The sequence below is a fragment of the Malaclemys terrapin genome, chromosome 5 (genome assembly GCF_027887155.1).
Source record: "Malaclemys terrapin pileata isolate rMalTer1 chromosome 5, rMalTer1.hap1, whole genome shotgun sequence".
Classification (NCBI taxonomy): Eukaryota; Metazoa; Chordata; order Testudines; family Emydidae; genus Malaclemys; species Malaclemys terrapin.
This window is the reverse complement of record NC_071509.1, coordinates 53,021,017-53,048,616: the sequence shown is the minus strand read 5'-3', so window position 1 is coordinate 53,048,616 and position 27,600 is coordinate 53,021,017. Positions and strand designations below refer to the sequence as shown.

Genomic DNA, 27,600 nt, shown 5'->3' with positions numbered 1-27,600 from the left:
ACCTCAATTAACAGGAAAAGATTGTCTTCAGATGCAGGGACATATGTCAGATTGCGTTTTTGTAGTGCAACATGTCAGATAATATCTCTGAAGTCTACAGGAGTGGCTTTGAACAGTTTGAAGAAGTTTACAAATCAAGCAAGCACAGCCTAGGAAGATTGGGGGACTGACAGTAATGGGTTCTGCAGTCACTCATCAGTGTAGGTGTCCCATTCTTTCAGAATCCCCCTACCATAGTGATAACATTGACACTTTACTTTTAGGTTGGGGGGCACATCTGGGACTAATAAGGTGCAAGGCAAATGGTCTCTACAAGAGCAGCTTCTTCACATCAATAATTTGGAATTGAGAGCAGTCAGAAATGTTTGTCTACACTTTCAGATCCAAATCAGTAAAGATAATGACAGACAATGTGACATGCATGTATTCTATCAACCATCAGGGAGCATGTTCCCATTTCTCTGTGCCAAGGTGATAAAACTCTGGAATTGGTGTATAGCCAATCAGATAGTTTTCTCAGCTTCTTGCCTCCCAGGTATACTGAACATCATGGCAGATGACCTCAACAGACATTTCTTTCTAAATTACAAATGGGAACTGGACTCTTGAGATCTACACACAATAGTCTTAGCTTCGGAATTCCCCAAGGCTGATCTGTTTGCCACTGCAGCCAAAACAAAATACATCACGTATTGCTTCAGAGGGGGTCTCAATCCCCAATTGCTAGGAGATGCTTTTCTCCTCTCATGAATGAAGGGGCTTCTTTGTGCACATTCACTGACGCCATTATAGTTAAAGTTCTCAACAAGATCAAACAGGATCGGGCCAGAGTTGTACTGATTGCACCAAAGTGGCCAAGATAAAATTTGGTATTCCTATCTAATCAGACTCGTCTTATGCCCTCTGTGGTGACTTCCATTAATTCCTTGTCTACTGACTGAGGATGCCAGTCAAACACTTCACCCCACCCTGCAGATTCTGAGGCTCCAAACATGGCTCCTTGGTTCTCGAGAATAGTGGTATCCTGTTCATCAGCGATACAACATATAATGTTAAGTAGTAGAAGAGACTCCACAAGAAATACTTACCTTCATAAATGGAAAAGATATTCTCTTTGGTGTAACAGCAGTTGTCAGATTTTGTCAACTTGATCTCTTCCCAGGGTATTGGATTACCTGTTGGAATTGAAAACATCAGGTCTTTCTATGAATTCCATTAGAGTACACTTAGCAGCTCTTCCATTAGGTACACTTAGCTTTTCGCACACCCATAGGTTTTTTTTGTTCTTCACTGACCCAACCATAGCAAAATACCTAAGAGATTTGTTGAATCTTTCTCCACAAATCAGAGATCCTACTCCTAGCTGAGACCTTAACCTAGTCCTTAATTACCTTATGAAACATCCTTTTCTGCCATGAGCTCTGTGTTGTTTATTAGATTTACCTATGAAGACAGCCTTCCTGGTAGCCATCACTTCTGCCTGAAGGGTTTGAGAATTGGGGGCTTTAATGGCAGACCCCCATTTATGGTCTCACCAGAAACAAAGTTTCGCTATGGGCCCATCCAATATTTTTACCTAAGGTGTCCTCAAAATTTCATATTAATCAACACAACAAGGAGTCTGGTGGCACCTTAAAGACTAACAGATTTATTAGGGCATAAGCTTTCGTGAGTAAAAACCTCACTTCTTCGGATGCATCTGAGTGAGGTTTTTACTCACGAAAGCTTATGCCCTAATAAATCTGTTAGTCTGTATCTACAAAAACAACAAGGAGTCTGGTGGCACCTTAAAGACTAACACGGCTACCCCCTGATACTTGACATATTAATCAAATCATTCATCTCCCATTTTTTTCTCCAAAACAACATTGGACTAGTCATGAAGCTATATTCCATACACTAGATGTCAGGAGGGCATTACTCTTTTATCTAGAGAGAGGACCAAACCATTTAGAAGATCTCTTAGACTGTTTGTATCCACTGCAGACAGAAACAAGGGTTTGGTCATTTCAAAATAGAGGTTATCAAAGTAGATCTCTGTATATATTAAAATCTGTTACAACTGAACTCATGTTCAACCCCTTTGAGAGCAATAGCACGTTCCACAGGAGCACCAAGTACTTCTGTAGCCTTACTTAAGGATGTACTGGTTGCAGTGGCAACTTGGTACTCTGTTCATGGTTTCTAATCATCATGCCTTGGTGTCTGCAGCTAGATCAGATGCTGCTGTAGGCAATGCAGTTCTCTTCTGTATTGGACTCTGCTCCAAATCTCCTGCCTCCTTAGGGGGGATATTGCTTGGGAGTCTCCTGAAGTGGAGCACCCATAGGAACACTGCTTGAAGGAGGAGAGGTTACTCAACTTGTTCAGTGACTGCGGTTCTTCAAGGTGTATGTCTCTCTGGGTGCACCACTGCCCACCCTCCTTCCCCTCTGCTTCTGTGGGACTTCGTGGCGTTGAAGGAACTGAGGGTGGTTCACCCACACAGCCCCGTATAGCCTTGGTACGGACATGAGGATCTGTGAGACACATGCGTGGGCTGAATGGGCAATGCTACCAAAAAAATTTTGATCAAAGGTTCAGGGTGCAGGCACACCTGATGTGGAGCACCCACAGGGGGACACATTTCAAAGTTCTCCAGTTACTGCACAAGGTAAGTAACCTCTCCAACAGTGTCAAAAATCTGTGCAATCAAGAGGTGATCACTTCTTGCAAAATGGTATTTTGTTCCTCAGAAGATGGTTTTGCTGAATCTATAATGTTTTTGTATGTTTGTTTTCTCATCCCTGACCTCTTTAATTACTTTACATTAAAACAATGGGCTTTGCAAAGATGTCATGTCTTGCATTATTAAAATGTTTCTGAAATCTTTTTTTCTTTTTCAGTCTGATCTTGTGGATCAGAGTATATTTAATTTTATCCCAGAGGGGGAACATTCAGAGGTTTATAAAATACTGTCTACTCATCTGCTGGAAAGTGATTCATTGACCCAAGAATATTTAAAATGTAAGTTGTATTGCTAAAAAATCTGGTAGATGTGGGAATCTTATCATAGAGTCTTTATATGGGCAACTCAGTTTCAGTGGAAGTAAATGCTTATGGGATTTCAGGGTGAAACTTATAGGTCTTAAAGGAAAAAGATGAGTCATTTTATTCTCTGAAGTAAATCAATATTTTATTTTAAAATTTTCCAATGACCAGAATAACATTGCATGTCAGAAACATTTCCAAAACACAGGGAAAGTATTTGTTTATAATTTATTGTCACATAATCATAGCAGCTGGAGAGAATAAAGACCTATTATGTCATACACCATTGGAATCATACTTCCAGGCACTTCCCATTAGGCAGCTGTCCATGGAAACTTCCCTAGTAGGAGTTCCGCTCTTCTGTGGCTTCTCTGTAAAGCTGAAGTATGGAGAGTGAGTGCTGCTGAGCCTTTCCAAACACAAATCCCATAGTTTCCTCTCCACTATGTTGGGTAATTCCATGTTGGGGAAAAAATAAAATACCATAAGCCATTTTTCTCCATTGCAGCATGTATATTAAATTCTTTATTAAATATGTTGTTTGTGGTAGTGTTGTTGCCATGTTGGTCCCAGGATATAAGAGAGACAAAGTAGGTGAAGTATTATCTTTTATTAGACCAACTTCTATCAGTGGAAAGTTCAAGCTTTTGAGCTATACCTACCTCTTCTTCTGGTCTAGGAAAGGAAATCAGAGTGTCTGAGCTAAATACAAGTTGAGGATAGATTGCTAAGCATAAGGGAAAAGGGGTAAGGCATGTTGTAGGAAGCCACTTGAAAGGAAATCTGCAACTGAGGATTATATTGTTATGCATAGGGGGTTTGAAGAAGGTGATTAGGGATAGTATGCGGTGGGGTGTGTTACAAATTATTGTAATGAGTCCTAAAACTAGTGTCCCTATTGCATCTATAGTTTTTAGTGTCAGGCAGATTTATGAATGTAAGTTCCCAGGTTCAGTTTTGAAGGTGCTATGCAGGTTTCCTTTGAGGATGAGTTTTGAAAGATCAGATAGGGAGCGATTGCTTTGCGAAAAGTTTCTGCCCACAGGTGATATGGTATTTTTATCTTTTATAATTTTTCTGTGTGAGTTCATTTAAAACCATAGTGATATCTGGTTTCACCCACAAAGTTATTATTGACAGGTTTCAGAGTAGCAGCCGTGTTAGTCTGTATCGGCAAAAAGAAGAACAGGAGTACTTGTGGCACCTTAGAGACTAACAAATTTATTAGAGCATAAGCTTTCGTGGACTACAGCCCACTTCTTCGGATGCATTTGATGCACTGGATGAGGTACACCACATGTTGTGATAAGCATGTTTAGGACCCATGAATTTTGAAAGGTATATTGTGCGGGGTGTTGATCATTGTAGAAGTGATGATATGTCTGCAGGTTTTGCATCTGTTGTTCTGGCAGTCTGGTGCCAGTTTGAGTTGGTGAGTTCTGGTTTGTAGGGAGCTTGCTTCAGATGATTAGCTTGGTGAGATTGAGGGATTGTTTGAAGATCAGAAGAGGAGTTCAGGAAAAATTTATTTCATGGTCCCCATCAACTATAGGTGTAATTGTTTGATGGTACCCCTTATGGGTTCCCGTGGGGGGTGGTAGGTGAGAGCTAGGGGTGTGCGGTCAGTGGGGTGTGTTTTTATTTTTGTTTTTTGCTGTATTGAAGCAGGTTCTCTGGGGGATTTGGATGGCCCTTTCCATGATGCAATCTACTTCTCTGATGGAGTGTTCTTGTTTAGTAAAGGCAGTTTTATGTGTATTTAGGTGAATATTCTGGACTTCCTCTTCAGAGCAAGTTCTGTGGTATCTGAGTGGCTGGCAGTAGATAACAGATTTTTTGGTGAGTCTGGGGTTGTTTCTAGATCTTTGGAGATCAATATGGTGATCCCTGGGTTTCTTGTGGATAGCTGTTTGTAGGATTCCATTGTTGAATCTGATCATGCTGTCCAGGAAGTTGATGCTGGTGTGGAAGCGTTTTAGAGATAGTTTGATCAATGGGTGGTTCTGGTTGAAGTTGTGGTGAAAATCTATGAGGGAGTTGGATCTTCTGTCCAGACTATGAAAATATCAATATATCTCTATCTCAGGTATATTGTTGGTTTCGTGGTGCATTTTTCCAGATATTCTTCCTCAAATGGGCCCATGAAAAGGTTGGTATATTGGGGAGCCATGCTAGTACCCATGACTGTTCCCACGGTTTGGACAAAGTGTTTGTTGTTAAATGGGAAGTTGGCCTCATTGACGTAGTCATCATGTTTAAGGACTACAGCAACTCCCCCTTTGCTGGTTTGATCGCTATCTGGTAGTTGGATTTTAGGGGCAGCATATCTGTCCTTTTGGTGGTAGGAAGACTGTGGTGATGTAATGTTTGTGGAGGATTTCATTGTATCTTTTCATAAAGCAATTGATGTAATGATCCAGTGTTGGTTTCATCCACGGGGAGGGCCGGGGGGAGGGGGAGGGTGTCCAGTCAGATTCTTTTTTCTTATGACTGTCAGTGGGATTGTAGTAGTTGTGGGTGGCAGTGTTTTAACTGTGAAAGAATTCCTTGAGGAGGTTCATGGGTCTTACACATGCCTATCACGTGTGGTGTATTCATTCAGTGCATCAAAGCCCCAATAACAGCTATCTGAGTGAAACAGACAATCCTGCTCTCAAATGAACTCACACAGAAAAATGATAAAAGATAAAAATACCCTGTCACCTATGGGCAGACCCTTTTCACAAAGCAGTCACTCAGTGTCTGATCTCTTAATACTTGTCCTCAAAGAAAACTGGCACAGTTCAAAAGTGAGCCTGGGAACTAAAATTCATAAGCCTGTTAGACATTAAAATCCTGGACTCAGCCGGGACACTGGTTTTTTGGCTTATTACAACAATTTATAATACTCCCACATCACACCCCTTATGCATCATAATTTAACCCTCAATTGCACAATTCTTTTTCAAGTGACTTCTTTCAACGTGCTTACCCCTTATGCTTAACAATCTATCCCAACTTGTATCTAGTTCAGAGACTCTGATTTCCTTCCCCAGACCTGAAGAAGCGCTCTGTGTATCTCAAAAGCTTGTACCTTCTACAACAGAGGTTGGTCCAATAAAAGATATTACTTCATCTATCTTGTCTCTTTTATGAAATATGTATGCTAATTATTATTGCTTTTATATTAATCTCTATTGGTGCATGTTTCATCATGTAAGCTGCCTTGTCATTATATTGTTTCAGCAAAAAATCAATTAGAATTCTGTTGCCATATGCTGCGAGGAACAATAGACCCGAAAGAACCACCTACATATGAATATGTAAAGTTTATAGGAAATTTCAAGTCTTTGAATAATGGTAAGAAATGCTTCACTGTAATGTGGCCAAAATTAAAGGCACTTTCTGAAGATTTATACATTAGGAAAGGTTTGTGAAAACTTAGTGATAATATTTAAAATATTTTGGTATTTATTTTGAAAGATACTAGACTATGATACAGGTTGTGTTGTTTATACTTAGCATTACTGAAAAAATAATACTTATTTATATTTGGTATTATGTTGTAGACAGTAATGTCTGAGCAGGTGAAAGTAAAATAAAAATAGTACCTTGTAGCTCTATAACTCCTTCCATTAAAGAGTGTTAATGTTTGTAAAACACTTTAGTAAACATTTTACACAAGAGGAGACGTGAGGTAAAGAAAAAATTAGGCTAGTGTTTTTAAGTGCCTAAATCCATATCTAGGTACATTACTAATTAACGTGATTTTTTAGAGTTACTGAATACCTGCAGCTGTCATTGGCTTCCAGTGGGTTCAGAATTAGAACTTACGTCTCCACCTTACACTCAGTCCTGTGCTTTAATCAACAATTATCCTTCATAGAACACTCAGAACAAAACCACAGCAGCTGTTGTTTTTTTAAATATGGTATCAGAAGGGCAGGGGAATTTATCTCTTAACTGCATGGTTTTTCCTGCAGAGTATGAGATAAATTGAGCTCTCAAAGGATAAATGTGTGGCTGAGGCTGCCTAAATTGTTATATGTTTTGTAAGCAAATAGAATGTTATAAATATTCTGCATTTGGAAGACAGTACAGGAGATAGAAAAGTCCTAAATGCTGTAGAACTTACCAGTTTTGACATGAAAATTAACATAAAATATTCCATTAGGATATATTGTGTAACCCAGGTTATATCGGATTGGTATTATGTAGGAAAAAGATTTCAAGCAATGACGTTCTGTAGGAGTGACTTATTTGTTCTCTACTGGCTGTCTATACTTGATCATGTAGGAGGATTAGTGGGCCCCTGCGTTGTTCCATCAATAAACTGGGTGATGTTATCTTGAGCTGAGCAAAGTCTAGAAAAGAAAGCATTACCTAAGGATTCAAGAGAAAAAGGTTACTGTAATACTTTTCTCTCATGACTTCATTGGGGCTAAAAAATGACAAAACCTGATGAAAAATTCAGAAATTTAAAACCATTTGTTAACAAGTAGTCTAAAATAATCTAATTAAAATAGGTATTAAGAAGCAATGCTATAGCTTTTATTCGTTTCCTAAAACCATCTGTTGTCCATGACTGTATTTAAGTAGCTGGACTCTTAATTTTAGTTGTTAGAGAAGTCCCTTGCTGGTTTTGATAACATGGATATGACTAGTACTATTAAATTATATGCCATGTTTGTATTTTTAAATGTAGTTTTGCTCATAATTCATAGTAAATTTATAGTATCTTACAATAAGTTAATGTTGGGGGTTTTGCCAACTTTGTGCCATCATGCACATTTTGTAACTAAGGCTATGTCTACACTACCACTTACATTAGTATTACTTATGTCACTCAGGGGTGTGAATAAGCCACCAGTGACCTAAGTGCTGGTGTGGACAGCACTATGTCTGTGGGAGAGTTTCTCCTGCCAACATAGTTACTGCTGCTCATTGGGGGTGGATTAATTAAGTCTACGGGAGAGCTCTCTCCCATTGGCCTAGAGCAGCAACGCTTGAGAGCTTACAATGGCGCAGCTGCATCGGTGTAGCTGTGCTGCTGTACCTCTCTAGTATAGCCATAGCTTAACTCTTCTCCCTCTCCATCTTTCCCCCACCCCATCTCCTTCAGTCCCCAACTCAGCGCACAACGGTTATGAAGGAACTATCCAGCGGCCCCATCGGCCTTCATATGAAGACAGAATTTGCTTTGTAGCTACAGTTAGGTTAGCTACACCTCAGTTTATCAAGGTACGTTTGGGATTTTCCTCTGCACAAGTGAAAACAAGTGTTTACGACACTTGGTAAACACTTAAGTGTGCTTAGGTCATGAAACTTTCAATGTGACTATACCACTTTAAGTATTACTACAAACTTTTGATCCAAAACAATGCAGACATCTGGTCTACACTGCTTTCACCTAGGAGTGTCCTCCACATTGCTGACAATATCAGAGAAGTTTTTTGCAGTTCATTACAGTTTGAAATAACCTCAAAAGCCATTGATTTCAGTACATATTCCAGTATCATTAATATTGGGTTTGATTTTGATCTCACACCAGCATTACTCATTGAAGTCAGTTGAGTTATGCCAGTTTAGAGCTAGTGCAGTTGAGATCAGATTTTGGCTCAGTCTGCTTTAAATACATAAAAACAATGAAAGTGCCTAAAAAATAACTTTTAAAGCTACGTTCTTGTGGATTTATCAGTCTACTTTGAGTAAGTCTGAATTTCATAAGAGCTTCTAAATTAGAATAGAGCAGATTTGAGAGACTTGTTTGTTTGTTTTTTAGGAAATGTGCACTGTTGAAGAACCCAATGAAGAGTTCACATCTAGACATAGCTTAGAATGGAAGTTCCTATTCTTGGATCACAGGTGCCATTCCTTATAATAAAGTAGTACATAGTAGCATTCTGGCTGTAATCTTTAGAATACGCTAATCAACACTGACTATTCATAAACTGAGTTGGGATTTGTGTGGGTTTTTATTATTATTTTGGAGAACATGTTGTAAACATGAACTAGAATGAGACTGATTTTATTGTTTTTATATGTAAAAATAAAGTAACATTAACTTCTATATTAATTAGGGCACCTCCAATAATAGGCTATTTACCATTCGAAGTTCTGGGGACATCGGGCTACGATTACTATCATGTAGATGACCTAGAAAATCTGGCAAAATGTCACGAACACTGTAAGTAAATGTCAAAACTCGGTGCTACAAAAACCATCCTCAATTAAACATCTGTATGTTATGTGAAAGTCTTCTTAATTATACTGAATTGTGTGGAGAAGGCAGGATACTTACTGAAATCCTGCATCACTCAAGTGATACTTTCTGTGGCAAGACCACAGTTTCCTGCTACAAAATGTTTATGGTTCATTTATATACAGGCGCCGGAGATGTGGTCTCATACCACAGCCTTCTAATATAAAGAAATTACAAAATCATGGCTGCTGTAGCTGAAAAAATTTGTAATATAACTTATTGAAAAGCCTTCTTTTCCATTGTTTGTAGTACTTGAAATAGAAGTTCCTCTTTTTCTTATCTTGTTTTTAGTCATTATCCGAGTGTCAGTCAGATTCAGGTGAAGATCTCTTAATTTAGATTTAGTGAATAATAAAAATAATTGAATTACTACTGCGTCACAGAATTCACATAACATGTGAAAGCAAAGAAGTCTTATTCTTTTTTATCTTCTAGTAATGCAATACGGGAAAGGGAAGTCATGTTATTACAGGTTCCTGACAAAGGGGCAGCAGTGGATTTGGCTACAAACACATTACTATATTACTTATCATCAGTGGAATTCCAGGCCAGAGTTTATTGTCTGTACACACACTGTAGTAAGGTAACAGTTGTTTTTTTATTAATTTTAGAGAAGCTCTCTTAATTGGCAACTGTATTGCTGATTTTTTAAAACATTGGAAAGATTTAACTAATAGTAGTTTGCAAAGACATTGTGAAGCCTCCTGAGTGTTTATACCCTTTATTCCATGAGCAAAACAGCATGTCTGAGGAGGTCACATTTCAAGACATTATGGTAAAAAACATTTAGACGAGATATAATAAATGTGGTTTGTTCTTTTATAGTTATGCAGAAGTTCGAGCAGAAAGAAGGCGAGAACTTGGTATTGAAGAGTCTCTTCCAGAGATAGCAGCAAATAAAGTGAGCTTCCTAACTTTTTTTTATTATATGGTGTCCCTTTGTACTGCTGTATATTTGATTTTTTTAATCAAAGGTAGGAAAGTTTTTATCCTCTGCTGCTACAGCTAATGCGATGCTTTTTAACTATGAAATATTATCCTATGACTAAGAAGATGTAGGAAAGGTGACTGCTTCACAACGTACGACTTTGGAGTTCTTCTTTATTATTTTTAGGTTTATTAATGTATTACATAGCATACAGAGGCCCCAGTTAGGATTGGGGCCCCAAAGTGTTAAATACAGATACAAAGATTGATGTAGTCCCTTCCAGCTGAAAAAACAAGGAACAGATAAAGTAGGGAGAGGGAGGGAAATCAGCAGAAGGGGACAGCATAGCTCCATCACATGGCCTCCACCCACTTCTCAAGAGCATCCAGAAGTCTTTCTGGATGAATACCCTCCCGATGAGACTCTGAAGGTGTTGAGGATATTGGGCCTCAGAAAGGTAAGTCAGGGGCAGGCACTCATGATGTGCTCCCTTGGTAGTCTGGCAAATTTCCCAGTGGAAACTAACTATGCCTGCATGGCTTCTCGCTCCTCCAAGAGAGAAAGAGAGTTAGCAGCAGTAGGAAGTGAGTTATGTTGCTGGAGAGGAAAGGAAGTCTGTGCAGCAGCACAGGACTGGCGCAGAACTCAGAGTTGCAGAATTTGCCTGCATATCTTTGGACTCTGGGTTTTTATGGCTTTGTCTCGCCTTTCTTTACATGTTACGAACCTGATAAATGGAAACTCCATAAACTTAAACTTGTAGAGTATAAAAGGACAAAACTTTTTCTGCAGATTTATCTGTCAGGGAGTTGATTGGCCCAGATGTTTTAATTTGCTAAGCTGTGTTTGCCAACTGAAATATTTATTGTCTATGTGCTGAACCATCAAATAAAATGATTTTTATTTGTACCCCTTCAGAATCAGGACTCCGGATCTGATAATCATATAAACACGGTCAGCCTCAAAGAAGCATTGGAAAGATTTGATCACAGCGGTACACCTTCTGCTTCCTCCAGGAGTTCGAGGAAATCTTCGCATACTGCAGTCTCAGATCCATCATGTAAGTGCTAACCATTGAAAACGTAATTGCCTTCTAAGGGGAGACTGTATCTGTCCTTTCTTACTGTGTTTTTATTGAAATAATGCATTTTAAAACTTTTAAAATATTTTATTAATAATCTATCTGAATGAAACACTGAATTTAAAAATGTCCCTCTCGATGGCTTAACTACCAGTAGTGCAGCAGCCTGAGGGCACCAGGTTTATCCAGAGAGTTCTACATTTAAATCTTGCCCAGTAGAAACCCACTGAAACATCTGATATTAAAATAAAATCTTATTTCATACTATCAGGCCTATACAATTGATAAAAATGTACTTTTGAAAAATTTGCCTGAAGCTTTCACTCAGGCAAAACTCCTTTTGACTTCTTCGTGTATGGAGTTACAGGATCAGGCTTATCATTATTATTATTAACAAAATGTGTTTTCACTTTTACATTGATCATCATTAGCAACGCCAACAAAGATGACAATGGACACTAGCACTCCTCCAAGACAAAACTTATCTGGTCATGAAAAGACTGCACCAAGGAGGTCATCACTTAGTAGTCAGGTAACTCTTCAAAGGAGAGCCTCTGTGTAAAATCCATTTATTTCACTTGTAAATGAAAATGTTTAAATCTACAGTAAACTTTACATTTTTTTCCTTAAAGCATAGAGTTTGAACTGGAAGTGAAAACATTTTCAGTCTGGCTACTTGATTGCTAAGATTGCATGATCAAGGTTACTTACACAAACGCTTATGCAGGTGTTTAATTTTACATGCTAAACTAAATGTGACTACTCACATGCATATAGTTAGGGTCCTACCAAATTCATGGTCCATTTTGGTCAATTTCATGGTCATAGGATTTTTAAAGTAGTCAGTTTCATGGATTCAGATGTTTACATCTGAAATTTCACAGTGTTGTAACTGTGGGGGTCCTGACCCAAATGGGGGGTCATGGGGAGGGGATCCACGGGATTGTCATCCTTACTTCTGTGCTGCTGCTGGCAGGGGCGCTGCCTTCAGAGCTGGGCGGCCAGAGAACAGCAGCTACCGACTGGGAGCCCAGCTCTAAAGCCAGCGCTGCCGTCAGCAGCAGCACAGAATTGAGGGTCGTAGGGTATGGAGGGGGCTGTCGCTTTTGGAGGGTGCAGGACCAGCCTTATCGGTTGGCTATCGCCCAGGGCTCCATGGTCAGGGGGACGCTGTTCCTCCCACACAGCCAGCTCAAGGCCCCTTTAGCCCCTGAGCACTGTGCCTGGAGCTGGGGAGGGGCAGGACTGGGGGCACCACCGCCGGGGTCTCCTACTATGCACTGGGCTCCAGCTGCTAGTCCTAGTGGGGCTGAGGAGGGATGGGACTTCCCCTTCCCCTTGCTGAGGCCAGGTCAAACCCACCTCCAGGAGTGTGCCACCCTTACTTCAGCACTGCCTTCAGAGCTGGACTCCCAGCCAGCAGCTGTGGAGCTTCCTGCAGCCAGGGGAGGTTCCCAGAGGTGGGTCTGACCCAGCCCTGGGGCTGGCCCCTGCAGGGAAAGAGGAAGTCCCAGCCCAGCCAGGACTAGCATCTGGAGCCCAGCACACAGTAGGAGCCCGCCTTCCCTACAGTAGCCAGATTTCTTGGGGGAAATGAGATTGCATGGTCCATGATGCATTTTTCATGGCTGTGAATTTGTTAGGGCCCTACATATAGGCCCCTACATGTGTTCATTGGGTGGTCACCTGCCATAACCCACATCAGGGCCTTCGGGCAAGCCTGAAATTGGACCCCTGCCTCAGTGTCCCGTTTCAAGGAGCTTCTTGAGTAAGTCTCAAACACTTTTGTCTATTCATACGCCTCCTCAGGGTCTGGTTTATTAATTTTATTTTGAATGTTTATTAATTTATCAAGTCCTTCCTCAAGTTCATTGGTTTACCCCATTATCAGGTCACTTCCAGACCTTTCCGACCAGTAGTCTCAATCCCCAAGTTCCAGGTTTCTCTGATGGAGCCTACTTGTTCCCAGCAGTCTCTCTAGTGCATTCTGGTCTCCCTGAGAATTCTCGCTCTGCAGTTTTCTGCTGCATTTTTATAGGTGAATGAGCTGGTCCTTGCTCAGGTGTGCTTCCTTATTAACTAGGGTTGACTGTCTCCAGACCTCTAGCCCTTAAAAGGCCAAGCCACCCTGTTACAACATGCATAAACCTGTGCTTTCTTTCTCATACAATTTTTCACAAACTAGGTACAACCCATCCAATAACAAAGTTAGGGAATAGTTTCATATTGTTCTTGAAACCCTGATAATATTAGAAAATCCCATATATGACCTCTGCTATGAGCTATTCATTGACTGTGATTTGAGGTGGGTTTATTGTTGGTTCGAGATGATTAGTAGAGGAATAAAAAGATGCTGTCAACTTAAAAATGTTTGAAAACAAGTATCTTTACTTACTAACACCACCTTTCAAATTATTACAGTTCTGAAATTCCCATTTCCCTTTCACTATTTGTATTCTTTATTTATTTCTGACATATATCATAACTTGAACAAAGATACACCCCATTTAATCACTTGTACCTGCATGTTCACAGTGCTGCAATATTTCGGTTTCAAACATCGCAGGGAGTCTTTAAGCAAATAAATGCTATTATCCCCTTGAAATATTAAAATAAATGTAGACACATTTCTGTTGGCCTGGTGTTATATAAAAGTGTGTTTTAACAAAATGTACTGTTGTTCCATCTTGGAATTGACAGTTTTTCTTAAATAATTTAGTTATATCTAGTGTGAGACAAGTTCTGTTTGGATAATTGTGGTATGCTTTTAAATCTTAGTCCTTAAACGCCCAGTCTGTTGGACAACCATTACCACAGCCAATGATGTCTCAACCTGCAACTTTGCAGATCCAGCCAGGCATGTCCCAGGTATGGATTAGTTTTGTATATTTATTGACTGGCTCTTTCAGCAAATAACCCCATTTAGGAATAGGGCGTTAAGGACTTTCTCATTAACTGAACTGTGTGATGGAAGTTTATTTTATGCAAAGTCATCTTTACTTGCATTCTCTCTTGTGCCTGATTAAGGTAAACTTCTTCTTAAATGTCCACATGACATAAATTGTCACTGTTAAGTTAAAATCCGTTTTAAAAATCCAGACGTAAGTATAAAATCAAATTAATATTGAATTCATGCTCTGGCGGGAAGGAGGGGAGATGCACAATGTACTGGCATGGCAATGGGGATCTGTAATAGCCTATATGGCTTTTGTCCTGGTTAGCTAAGAGACTGTATCCTCCATGCCCTGTCCTGACAGTTGAAGACAGCTTATGCTGACGGTCCCTAGAGATATACAGCTGAGTTTTTGTGTCTTCAGGCCACATTGTAAACCCATCTAATTGCTCAGCTTTTTGCTTAGAGGCTGAGGTGCAGGGCAGTTGTGTGTTTGTGTGTGTCTTTTGTTTGTTTGGGTTATTTTGTTGAGAGTTCTCTAAACATTAAATGTATGTGTCAATCTCAGAACTTTTCACAACTAAATAATTGTGTCCAGAGCAGTGCTCCCCAAACTGTCGGATGTGCCCCCTCCTGGGGGGCAGGGGCGGAGAAACGTTTTGGGGGGGCACGTGGTAGGGCCCTGCACGGGGTGGTGGGGGTGGGGCACCACCCAGCCCTGTTCTGCCCCCAGACCAGCTTCAATCCCAGCCACAGCTCCACTCTGCTCCCCACTCTGCCCTCTGCTTCATCCCCAGCCCAGCTCTGGCCCCAGCTGCAACTCCACTCCGCCTCCTGCCTTGCCCTCAGCCACAGCTCCACTCTGCCCCCGGTTCTAGCCCCAGACGCGCCATGCTCTGCCCCCAGCTCTGCTCTGCCCTCCCCTCATTCCATCTCCGCCCCCCAGACCAGCTCCCCTCAAGCTCCAGCTCCTCCCCTATCCTCAGTTATGCCCCCAGCTCCACCTTCAGGCCAACCTCCTCTGGTGAGCCAATTGTGCAGTAATGGAGGGGGCACAGACAGGTTCCATTGCTGGTAAGGGGGGGTGCGAGAGGAAAAGTTTGGGCACCACTGACCTAGAGATTGTGAGAAACATCAAGCTGTAGCATGTTACTAGATAGGGCTTGGTTACCATTGCTACTATGATGGGATGATTTACCTTTTGTAGGTCAAGTTTGTCTGTTTCTGATTCAAACTCTTTTAACCTATACTTGGCTCTGCAGCCTATGTTCCAGTTCTCAGCCCAATTGGGAGCCATGCAGCACCTAAAGGACCAGTTGGAGCAAAGAACACGAATGATAGAGGCAAATATTCATCGGCAGCAAGAAGAGTTGCGTAAGATTCAAGAACAGCTTCAAATGGTCCATGGTCAAGGGCTTCAGGTGAGTTACAGTTGGATTAACACTGACTTCTTAGCAGGGACTTAAATGACTTTCTGTGTGCTGAACTGCACCAATCTAGTCAAAATGGATGATATTGGTAAAGCCCTGCCTTATAGATTGTTGCTACAGACAGTCAATTTCCAGGGAAGAAATTATGTATAGTATTTGGATCTGTCAGTTATAAGATTATTTTCCCATCATTGACTTCATTTCACTAAACTGCTGGAGATACTGGAAAGAGAAACGCAGTTTCTAGTTAATGTTGTCTTTTTCAAAATTTTGTACAAGTTGTCTTTGTGCTTCTGTTTAAATGCAAACCTTAAACTAAATATGTAGAGATCTAATTCTCTTCACACCAGAGTAACACTACTGTATCTCTGTTAAATATTGAATGGCGTTATTCCAGAACGAAAGAGATTTTAATCGTGCATTATCCATTGCTTATAGTACATCCATAAAGCCTCTGACACCTACAATTAAACAATATTTCTGTCTTTAATTGTTTTTCAAAGATATTGTATTAAGAATTTTTAGTAATACTTTAAACAATCAATAGTTTGTTTTAAAAAAACTAATTTGTGGATTTTCTTAAAGATGTTTTTGCAGCAATCAACTCCTGGATTAAACTTTGGTTCTGTGCAGCTTACTTCTGGGAACTCTTCTAACATTCAGCAGCTTACACCAATAAACATGCAAGGTCAAGTTGTTCAGGCTAATCAAATTCAAGGCGGAATGAACACTGGGCATATTAGTACTCAGCACATGATACAGCAACAGCCTTTGCAGAGTACAGCAACACAGGTAAAGTTTGTCATAAGTACCTATGCTAGTTAGTATAATCACACGGTACCAAAATTGAAACCCATTATGGGCCTGCCTGATCCTGCAGTGATTCTATATAGAGAATTTTCATTGAAGTCAATGTAAATTTGAATGTGCAAGAAACACAGGTTCATGCCCTAAATGTTTAGGGTTGAAATAGATTTTGTTTTCTCTTTCAGGAAAAGGCTTAGATTTTATAGTCTTCTCTTGATAGAAGAATTATCAAATGTAAATGATGAGCAGTGAATAACAAGTAGTTCTTGTGGAAGGACCCAGCTGTGACGGGTTGGATCCTAGAAACCCCCTTGGGAGCTGCCACCCAATGTGCCAAGACTACTTCTACCCCTGCTTTCCCTGCCAGCTCGGGACCCCAGCACCATCTTGCTGAGCCAGAGACTCCTGTCTACTCCAACACAGACCCAGGGTCTGAATTACTTGCCCCACTGCCAATGGGGTCTAAACCCAAATAAATCTGTTTTACCCTGTATAAAGCTTATACAGGGTAATCTCATAAATTGTTCACCCTCTATAACACTGATAGAGAGATATGCACAGTTGTTTGCTCCCCCAGGTATTAATACATACTGAGTTAATTAATAAGTAAAAAGTGATTTTATTAAATACAGAAAGTAGAATTGAAGTGGTTCCAAGTAGTAACAGACAGAACAAAGTAAGTCACCAAGCAAAATAAAATAAAATGCGCAAATCTATGTCTAATCAAACTGAATACAGATAAGATCCTCACCAGTTTCATAATGCTCCCTTTTACAGACTAATCTCCTTTTGCCTGGGTCCAGCAATCACTCACATCCCTTGCAGTCACTGCCCTTTGTTCCAGTTTCTTCCAAGTATCCTGGGGAGAGGAGGGGGGGGGGGGAGAGGAGAACATCCCTAGTTCTTTATTCCTACCACCCTCGAAAGCCTTTTGCCATGGTGACCTATGTTGCCTTCAGTCCCAATAAAGTGCCTTCATAGAGCTCACTAAAGCTGATTGGACTAGTGCAAAGTGACGTGCTCTGTCTTCCCGTCACCCCAATACTTCCAGGGACTGAGCATGCTTACACCTGCAGTTCTGCCTGGCCCATCATTCCACCTTCTTGTGCAGTTCTCCTAATTTTATAAGAGTTTTGGAAGAGGAGCATGGGACTGGGAGTGAGAAACTCATGGATCCTAATCCTGGCATTAACACTTACTCACTGCATGGTCTGGGACAAATAATTTAACCTTTGTTTGCTCATCTGTAAAAACTGGGATAATATATATTTACATAACTCACAAAGATGTTGGAGGACTGGATTAATTATTTTGTACCGTGTTTTGAGAGTATAAATCATATATAAGAACATTTAGTATTAGCAATAATTAACTATTAGTGTACAGCATTGTTATTTATGCCCGCAAAGCAAGCTGTGCCTTCTCTGTGTTTGAAAGGGGTGTTTATTTTTACAGCTGTATTCAATTAATTTATTACATATTTTTCTTTCTTAGCATACTCAGCAAAATATACTTAGTGGGCACAATCAACAGACTTCTCTTACCAGTCAGTCACAGAATACACTTTCAGCCCCCTTATATAACACTATGGTGATTTCCCAGCCAACGACAGGAAATGTGGTCCAGATTCCATCTAGTTTACCACAAAACAACAACCAGAGTGCTGCAGTAACTACTTTCACCCAGGACAGACAGATCAGGTAAATATAAAGGAGCAATATTAATTCAGATGATTTTGCTAGAGCTTTCTGTGCTTTAGTAGTCACCAGATCTTATGGAAAAGGAGACAAAAGTTAAACCAAAAATTTCATGCAGTTTTACTTAGTGTAGGCATGTGCACGTGTTGTAGTCTGAGGACCAAACTTGCGAAGAGATACTCCTGTAATTCCATTAAAACTCATGGTGTTGAGGCACTGGTGGAGGGATGGGCCTTTGAGGGCAACATGTAGCCCATTGCACTTGAATTTGTTTAGTTTGTATTAAGCAAAGGAAAAATTGGTTTGTCTTGAATGACCCTGTCAGTGATAAACTGGCACTTACCTAATCAGATTGATATAGGAAAGTTCATCCAGTGTATCTGAAGCAGAATTTTTTTTCCAAACTAAGCTGATAGGATCTTCTGGTGTCTTTTTTCCTTTGACAGATTTTCTCAAGGTCAGCAGCTTGTCACAAAATTAGTCACCGCCCCTGTAGCATGTGGAGCGGTAATGGTCCCAAGCACTATGTTTATGGGGCAGGTGGTGACTGCCTACCCCACTTTTGCTGCACAACAGCAGCAGCCACAGACATTATCAATAACGCAGCAGCAGCAGCAGAATCAGCAAGAGCAGCAACAGCAGCTCAGTACGGTTCAGCAATCGGCTCAAGCTCAGCTGACGCAGCACCCGCAGCAGTTCTTACAGGTAATGCAGCGCTGTCTCGAAATCTGTCAGATTGCACAAACTTTCAGATAGTGACGTAAACCAGTTCAGTATATACTGCAAGTTTGATGACTGAGAATGTTATTTAAATAAGCAGCCTTGTTAATCCCAGACAAGCGATGTGCATGGGAGGAGGTTCTTCAATCAACCTTATTTAAAGACTCTTGCAATCTTTATTGTCAAGTTCACAAATAAGAACTGCACTTAAATAAATCTGTTTCCCAGCCTATGGGCATTAGAGTACACTAGGAGTGGGACATGGAGAGAAACAATGGGGACAGGAATAATTGTCACACTGGGTCCACCTCATCTCACCATAAACATGCATGCGTGAATCTAAGTAAAGGGGCAGGCATCTCTTTGTAAACCTCTCGCTTTCCCTCCAGTTGCCATGGTGACCCACAATGCAACAAGGTGTGAGCTGACTCAGGAGGCAGCATGCCAGCCTAAGTGTCTTTTCTCTGCTTCTGTGTAGCTGCAGGGGCACATGCTGCCTGGACCTCAGGGAGATACCAGTGGATGCCTGAGCAGCAGTAGCCATCCCATGAGTAAGGAGAGAAGAAGCCACCATGCGGGAGAGGAGAGATTGGATCAGAAAGAAAAGAGAGGGTGCAGGGAAGGAGGAACAGATTGAGAATAACAAAAGAGCAAAAAAGAAAATACGTACTAAAAATAAGAGAAATCAAAAAAAGACTGAAGAGGGGGAAAGAGGAGGTAGAATGGACTAGTAAAAGGAGAGGCAGCAGTGACCTTGCAGAACTAGTGTACTGGAATGTGTCTCACAGGCAGGCCTAGGGAAGGGGGCATGTCAGTTGCCAGCCTATTAGAGGGGCAATCTGCTACAACAAAAACTTTGGGAACCACTGAAGTAGAGACACAGTCAACCTATTTGGACCTGAAATTTTGCCTTCTTTTAAAGGAAGATAATCCCTTACAGCATCCCTAACTAGTTTTTGTATATATGTGTGGGCATTCTGTTAAAAGAATGTTAAAATTGCAAATCAGATTCTTGAAATGTTGAAGTTCAAGTTGGCTGCTCAACCTTAACTATACTCAGATCATTAGGGGTCTGTGCTCTTATAAAGCCTTTAATTACAATTGCTGTGTCTCTCTGCCTCTAACTATTGCCATAGTTCTCCTAGCCATTGACATCACAAACAGAGATCCAATAAGTTGCTTTACAGTTAGTCAGATGCTGAAAATGTTAATACTCTGTAGTTAGCTATTTTGTTCTGAATGAATCTTCACTTTGTGCAATCGTAAGTGAAAGTAGTCATGGTCCTATTGATGTTTAACCTCATGTGAGAGTTTTAAAATATAACCAGACCTGCATTTTCATAGTGTGGGCAATAATCCTCTTTTATTTATTTCTTCTTAGACATCCAGGCTACTTCATGGAAATCAATCAACTCAGCTTATTCTCTCTGCTGCTTTCCCACTACAACAAAGCACTTTTACTCAATCACACCACCAGCAGCATCAATCTCAGCAGCAGCAGCAACTCTCACGACATAGAACTGACAACATGATTGATCCTTCCAAAGTTCAGCCACAGTAGCACGGGGATTCACTTCTTCTAGAAGCAAACAGCAGGGAGGAGCTGCTCCATAAACAGTTGCACTGATGATAGTAGAGGTAGAAGTCCAAAGGCTTTATAAAGTACAGTATTGAGGTCTACTTCTAACTTCTGGGAATCTGTTTGCAGAAGAAACTACTACAAAATGTTGTGGAGGGACCTTAGATACAAACAGCAAAAAGATAACAGGGACATGGCCAACTTTGACAGTCTTTTAGTTGTCCCAATTTCTGTGTTCTAAAGGATGTGCTACCACGTAATAACTTGTCCAGATCAAGTCTCAAACCCTCAATGAACCGAAAAAGGTACTAAAAATGTTGGTATCTTTAGCAGTCCTGTAAGTTTGTCAAATGTGACCATGGACACACAGTTGCTCACAATAATGCTACAAATACAGTCCAAAAGACATTAAATTTTTTTTTTTCAGATGATTATGGGACAAGTAAATATTTTCAAAATGTTGTGTGGAATCAGATTCTGTATTGTACAGATGTAAAATAATGTGTATATGTCTGGATAAAAGGAGAGAGAGCAAAAATATTTTATATGATGCATGAAAATGTAATCTTGTTGTTTGTAGGTTTGAATGTTTCCCTAAATTCTCACACCATGCGCCGACTAATATTTTCCTCTGTTCTACCCTTTTGTTTACAACATGATGCATCATAATTTTCACCCTTAATGTGGGCACAAGTCTCTTGTTTGTGCTTTGTCTGCGATGTCACAGTTTGTTCAGTGAGGTATAGTGTGCTGGTTAGTGGATTTTTGGGGTTAAATTATTGATGAAACTGTTTGAACTGATGGTCACGCATCAGGATCCAAGACATTCAGATTTCAGAAATATCATCCATCATTTCACAATTATTCATTGTTTTTTGATTGAAAAATAGGAATTTGCACTGCTTTATTGTGGATGGTTTGGAATTTTACTCCCCAAAGCTATCTTTTGATATAGATCATAGTTGGAAATATTTATGTAAAAGGTTTTAAAAAAACTACATGAAAGTAATTTTCAAGAATGTGTCAGTTATAGGAGTAATTTGCACAACAATATATTTACACTTAATAACATTTTAGGCACTTTTTAACCACCTTCTCTGTGGTGAGAATTGTAACTTTTTAAAATATGTTGGAATCTTTTTATTCTCCTTTAAAAATTAGATCTTTCTTTAGTCAGAACTGATTCAGGGTCATTTTAAAACAAAAAAACAAGAAACCCATAGTGCCTTGATTTTAATTCAGGTGATAACATTGAACATCTTGAATTATGTTGTCTTGAATCTGTTACGATTTTACAATTTTGAAGTCTTAGTACAATCTCAACAAAATGTGTTTCTACTTCAGAGCTATATCTTGTTTGTGTTCATATATTACAAGTATTTTAACAATCGTCTGAGTTGAGATCATGAGCATTTTTTAAAGGAGTGCCTCTCCCCTCAAACACTAAAATGGAAACAGGTATCTAATGATTTACCTGTAAAGTGTTCAGAGAATAAGAAGTAACGCTCTTTAGTGGCTCCAAAACACAGATTAGTCATTTGGGGGGGGGGGGGGGCGATTAATCTGACACTTTTTAATCAGATCAAATCCAATTTTACTTTATTGATTGGAATTTAATGGAAAAATAAAGAGGGGATTAGGACTGCATGTTTAACACTCTGAGTATTGACTTAAAAGGGATACCACTAAACTAAGACTTCAAAAGGCAACCTCACTTTATAAAGATAATAAAAAGTTCCAACAGAAATGATTTCCTATTTTTAAATGTTCAGTAGATTTTTATGGTACTACTTCGTACAAATCACATCTGCAGAGCAAAATGAGCTAATACCAAGATCGACTTGGTAGTTAAAAAAGAAAATTAATTAAAATTAACACTGAGGAGGGAAAGTTTTTAGTCAAGAAGCTGAATTAAGTCAGAGTATTAGGGAGGAGCTGTATGAATGTAACCAAATTGTGGTGGAATATTAAATATTAGGAACAGTTTGATTGTATTATTGGGTGACCAGAGCTGACTGAAAGGTAGTGCTAAGTTAGTGAACACTAGATGCAGTTACCTTTTGAGGCTTCTTCCTAAAATGAGCTTTGGCCTCTCCACTGTCATCTCCTCATCAGATTAGCCCCTCACCTCCAAACCATAAAGCAACAGGTCAACAGTGGTTCCTGGGAGAATCACAGTGGAAAAGGGAGGAGGGCGTAAGAAGTAAAGAACCAAAGAGAACTGGGTTGGTTTCTGCTCCAGGAAGTCTCTTGCAACAAGGAGTAGGAACAGATACAAATATTAAACATATCCAGGAAACTTTCCATTTCTGTGCTCTTTAAAAGCATTTCTGTCATTCCCTGAACCAATATAATTGTCAGAAACATATATTTTTTTTAAGTTTTAGAAAAGCAAAACTCCATCGACTCCCCCCCCCCCCCCATATTGCCTTGCTAATCCTGCCATACCATTCCACCTGTATCCAAAATTTAAGCTGCATTGACCAGAGGTCCATTCCATAAAGACTTTTAGTGGGAAATAGACTTGTTAGGTAAAGGTTTTAACCTAATTACAATAATAAAATAGCACTAAAGAAGAAAATTGGGAGAGCTTTAATATTACTCTTAGAAATATAGTGTGGTGGTAAAACCAGCCGATAAACTGTAGCAGTTGCAGCTACAGTAAATGCAGAGCATAACCAGCAGACAGCTGAGAGAGTTTTATATATAAGCTTCATTCAAACCCCTTCTATCAACCAAAAAAATACTGTGGTGTGCTGTTGTAGGTCAGACAATAAAAAGGCAGCCTAACTTAGGTGTGAGAGGTTTTTATATAAACATAGCTATTGGAAGAGGACTAAGAGGAAAAAATCTGTCCTTTGATCAAGAAGCCTTCCATAAGCTCAGAGGGGAAAGTCATCCAAAAATGAAGCTACACTTTACCTGCTAGCTGATAAAGAGAAGAGGGGGAATTCTAAGAGACTGGAAAATTATTAGATACATTTGAAAAGCTTCTGCCACAATTCCGGCAAATGTAAAAAAAAAAAAAACAGAAAAAGCACACGGTATTTCACTGACTCTAATTGGCGTGGATGCTCTGCTTCTCTTTCACTGACTATTAAAAGATTTGTGATCAAACAAGGCTCACTTCTGCTCCTATTAAAGTCAATTGCAAAACTCCATTGACTTCTGTGGGAAGAAAATTGGGCCCCAGTCTTTCTCTCTTCTAATCAGCCTTATGCTTCTGCCCAGCTTATTCACTGGTGTGGCAAACCTGTTGTTTGTGACATCCCAATAGATATCACAGCAGCAAATGCTATGATGTTTAATGTTACAGAATGACTCTGACAGGAGTGAGGAAGTTGGCTAAGAAGAAGAAAATGTTGTATTATGGATAAACGCCTTGGTGACATACAGTTAAGTAAAATATCATGCTGTATTTTCTTAATAGAGTTTTGATGAGAAAATTAGTAAGTTTGCCTGGGTTGGGTGAGAACTCAAAGAAAAGCCTCAGAATTTCAGAGGGAAAAGAAATATAGCTATTTTTATATTATATTTAATATATGTTATATTTGTATATAAATATGAAAAGATTATAGTAAGAACTCTCCATATGCCTTCCATTTTATCTAAACGTTTACCTCCTGGTGCTATGGCTCCAGTGTATCACCATCTTTGTAGGCATTATGCCTGTTGCCAACCAACATCAAAGTTAATGTTCCAATATCCTTACAACAGATAGGCCCCAGTTCAGCAGTGTGCCTAACCTGAAGCATGTAAGTTAGTCCAATTTAAGTGAATGCTAACATACTGTGCTGAATAGGGTCCTCAGTTCTCCTCAGTGCCCATGCTGGCAATTTTTCATGGGAAAAGGAGAAACCCTCGCAAGACTCGAGTAGCGCAGTTTAAAAAAAGGTTTTGGAATAATGATAAGCACTTTACTGAAAAGAACTATTCGGAAAACAGTTAATTATTTTAGGCAATGGAACGGTTCAAAAGTGGCCCAACGGAATTTGAATGTAGAAAACTGTCAAAGAGGCATTTCTGGAAAATGTTTCTAAATGTGGTGATCCTTTGAGGCTCTAAGTGTGAGATTAAAAAGGCATCTAAAATTGGTTGATTTTGTTTTAATATGGCCTTAGGAAAGGCTAAATCTACATAAATACTAGCTTCTTTTGAGATTTCTTTTAAAGTTGCACAATTGCCTGTGAGAAAGAAATGATCAGTAGGCTTATTAACCTGTTCAGTAATTCTAAACGGCCCTGGGGATTATAATTTGCATTAAAATATGTGTAGAAGGTTTACAGATGTGGCCTTTAGTAGACTGTTGCAGTCCCCAAATCTAGAATAACTAGTATTCTTAGAGATAAAACCAGATGTAGTTGAGTACATTTTAAATGCCATGGCATCATGCAATGTCAGCACATGCATGTTAGATTCGTGTCTCCCTTTGAAATCATTCTTGAAACAAGATACTCATTGAGAAGGGCTGGGGAAATTATTATTTTTGGATAAAAGGGAGAAAAAGACCAGCATAGTACTGAATCTTCTTTTTTTTACTCCTCCCCAGTGGAAAAAGTTAAAAACTATTTGAAACTAATTGGGATAAAGAATTTTGTATACAGTATATTTGAAGTTGAATGTTAAATGGCTCATAGTACATGAGAGAAACTTTGAGAGATTTTTAAATTAAATCTGGTTGTCCATTAGAACTTTTTTTTTAATATCCTGATTTTAACACTACATTCCTTGTTTTTTTCTTTAATAAACAAGTAATTTACAGGCTCTGTTTGCTTCATGCTTTGTCACCTGCATGGGTTTGGCCAGCATGGTATGCTAAATTGTACCTATAAATAAAAAGGAAAAACAAAACACTGTGTATGAACAAAATACTGTATTGCCTGATATGGAGATCCCAGCCAAGACTGAGAAGTGCTGCACTAACAGACAATCAAAATGGGTGACTATTTATGAAAGACTTTGGGGAATGATCTTAAAGAAGTAACTGCTTTGAAAGCAGTTGTTTTTTTTAAATAAGGTAAAACTATTTATTTTAAAATATATCAATTGGATTGAATTTTGAGTTTTTAAGCAGTGTTGAATTCACAGTGTCTTGGGTTTTGGTTTGGTTTTGTACTTTCTAACTGGCATTAGAATTGTATATGTAGAAAACTAGTGCCACTCATACTGACGTCAGGAAATGTAGATACAGTTTCCTGGTGTTCATGTGACCATTACTAACTGTCAGTTTTTTAAATTGAATAAATGTAACTCATTTGAAATTCTACTTCTTGTAGCTTCTAAGGTTCTGGTAACTTTTCTGATTTCACTTTTATATCCTACAGGGTTCCATAGTTAAAGATCTCTTAACATTTGAACAAATATACCAAAGGCACTTCCTTTCTTCCATACCCCGACAAAGAACAGTGATATGGCAAATGAGGGTAGAGCTATATTTAAAATGTATATTGCACTTTTTCTTGCCTACTTTCTGTATCGCTTCATAAAATGATGGCCTATCCTGAAGATTACAGAGATGTCAGTGTTTCTTATATCTGGTATTGTTTTCAGCCCTTGTGTAAGGGATATAAGACAGATGGCAGTCTCTGTTTTAGTTAAAATAATCTAATGCTTTCAAAGAGTAGTATTATCTGTTCAGATTATGCCCTTGGATATATCTGTGTATTCTTCATGATGCGTAGGTGTAACAGAAGGCAGAATTTGACCTAATTTATGTGTCTTCATTACTATCTTGAAACTGATCAAGCCAGTCTTGTTTGAATATGTACTCTTTGCAACTAAAATGTTTTAATAATGAAGTGTAAAGATTTCATGCCTTCCTTACATTTGCATGGTGACATAAATAGGAGTTCTGTATGCAGCACTGGGGCAGCATATAACCCAATGTGGTGGTTTAATTAAACAGACTGGGCCAGATCCTGCTCTCACATTGAAATAACTCCATTGACTTCTGGTTGGCTTTGGTGGCGTTACCCTGGAATGTGGAATTGGATCTAAAAGTGTGCCCTGTAACTCAAGATAATGGGAATGTGGCAAATGTGCTAAAAGGTTTGTTTTTGTTTTTAATTTCTGGGCAAACTATGACATCACTTCATTGTCAGAACGCTGATCTTTTCATGTTGGGAGTGAGATTGTACTAGTGCAATCCCATTGCTGGCAATGAGTGCAAAGTTAATGTAGAATTAGCCATACAAATTCTTTAGCTGAAAAAACAAATCTGCACCAGATGATGGTGTCTTTTTATAAAAAGACAGTCCGTTTTCTTAAAACAGAACTTAAGAAATATCAATGTATTTTTCCATATACTTATCAACCAGAAGAGCTATAATTCAAACTGCTGATATAACTGAAGCAGTGTTGTTCAATTACATTTCACTGTTGTGTAAGTTTGGGAACCAGCACCTTATTTAGACAAGACCATAACTGTTTAATATTTGTAAAGATTAAAAATTGAAAGTCTAGTTAACAAAACACTTTTTTCTGCCTCAAAGGGCTAGTGGAAAATAGAAGTGTTTAATTTTTGTAAATTTCCTATTGTTGACATGGAGTAGTAGTTGAAACAACATCAATGAATAATTTTTCACTCTTACTAGTGTGCTGTACGGAGCTAGGGATGCACTGTCCTTTCCATTACTGTCACTACTGCTTGGCTCTTGAAATTAATTGGATCAATTTAGTTAATTTGGGGGAAAATCATCATCCTAGTCAACTAGAGGAAACTAAAAAAAATTATGGTACATGCTAAGTACAGATAGGTGACACGTGAGTGAATGAAAAGCTGTTTTTCCTTCCCCAAGAACGCTGCTGGTGTTGCAAACGCTGCCTATGCTAGCAAACTTCGTAGCTGTAATTCACCACTGATGGAACTATTCTGGTATTAGGGTATGTCTACACTTACCATGGATTGACGCTGTGGCGATCGATCAACCGGGGGTTGATTTAGTGGGTCTAATGAAGACCCACTAAATCGACCAAAGACCACTCTCCCGTTAACTCCAGTACTCCACTGGAACGAGAAGCCTAAGGTAAGTTGATGGGAGAGTTTCTCCTGTCGACCCAGCGCGGTGTAGACCCCACAATAAGTCGACCTAAGCTACGTCGACTCCAGCTACGTTATTTACATAGCTGGAGTTGTGTAATTTAGGTTGACTTAACCCCATAGTGTAGACCTGCCCTTTGTGTAGACAAGGCCAA

General features: G+C 39.4%; 1 protein-coding gene across 4 annotated transcripts in view; it reads left to right on the top strand.

The window, feature by feature from the left end:
- Positions 1 to 21,088, top strand: part of CLOCK (clock circadian regulator) — a 111,325-nt gene extending 90,237 nt beyond the window's left edge. For all 4 annotated transcript variants that reach the window (XM_054029637.1, XM_054029638.1, XM_054029635.1 and 1 more), the window contains 15 exons: positions 2,886 to 3,006; positions 6,256 to 6,369; positions 8,132 to 8,250; positions 8,792 to 8,874; positions 9,090 to 9,196; positions 9,707 to 9,854; positions 10,097 to 10,172; positions 11,118 to 11,259; positions 11,712 to 11,812; positions 14,059 to 14,148; positions 15,436 to 15,594; positions 16,189 to 16,395; positions 17,905 to 18,110; positions 18,554 to 18,812; positions 20,209 to 21,088. In XM_054029637.1, coding sequence (XP_053885612.1) covers positions 2,886 to 3,006; positions 6,256 to 6,369; positions 8,132 to 8,250; positions 8,792 to 8,874; positions 9,090 to 9,196; positions 9,707 to 9,854; positions 10,097 to 10,172; positions 11,118 to 11,259; positions 11,712 to 11,812; positions 14,059 to 14,148; positions 15,436 to 15,594; positions 16,189 to 16,395; positions 17,905 to 18,110; positions 18,554 to 18,812; positions 20,209 to 20,388 — 2,112 coding nt within the window. In that variant the 3' untranslated portion in view covers positions 20,389 to 21,088. The remainder of the gene's footprint in view (positions 1 to 2,885; positions 3,007 to 6,255; positions 6,370 to 8,131; positions 8,251 to 8,791; positions 8,875 to 9,089; positions 9,197 to 9,706; positions 9,855 to 10,096; positions 10,173 to 11,117; positions 11,260 to 11,711; positions 11,813 to 14,058; positions 14,149 to 15,435; positions 15,595 to 16,188; positions 16,396 to 17,904; positions 18,111 to 18,553; positions 18,813 to 20,208) is intronic.
- Positions 21,089 to 27,600: the final 6,512 nt, after the last annotated feature.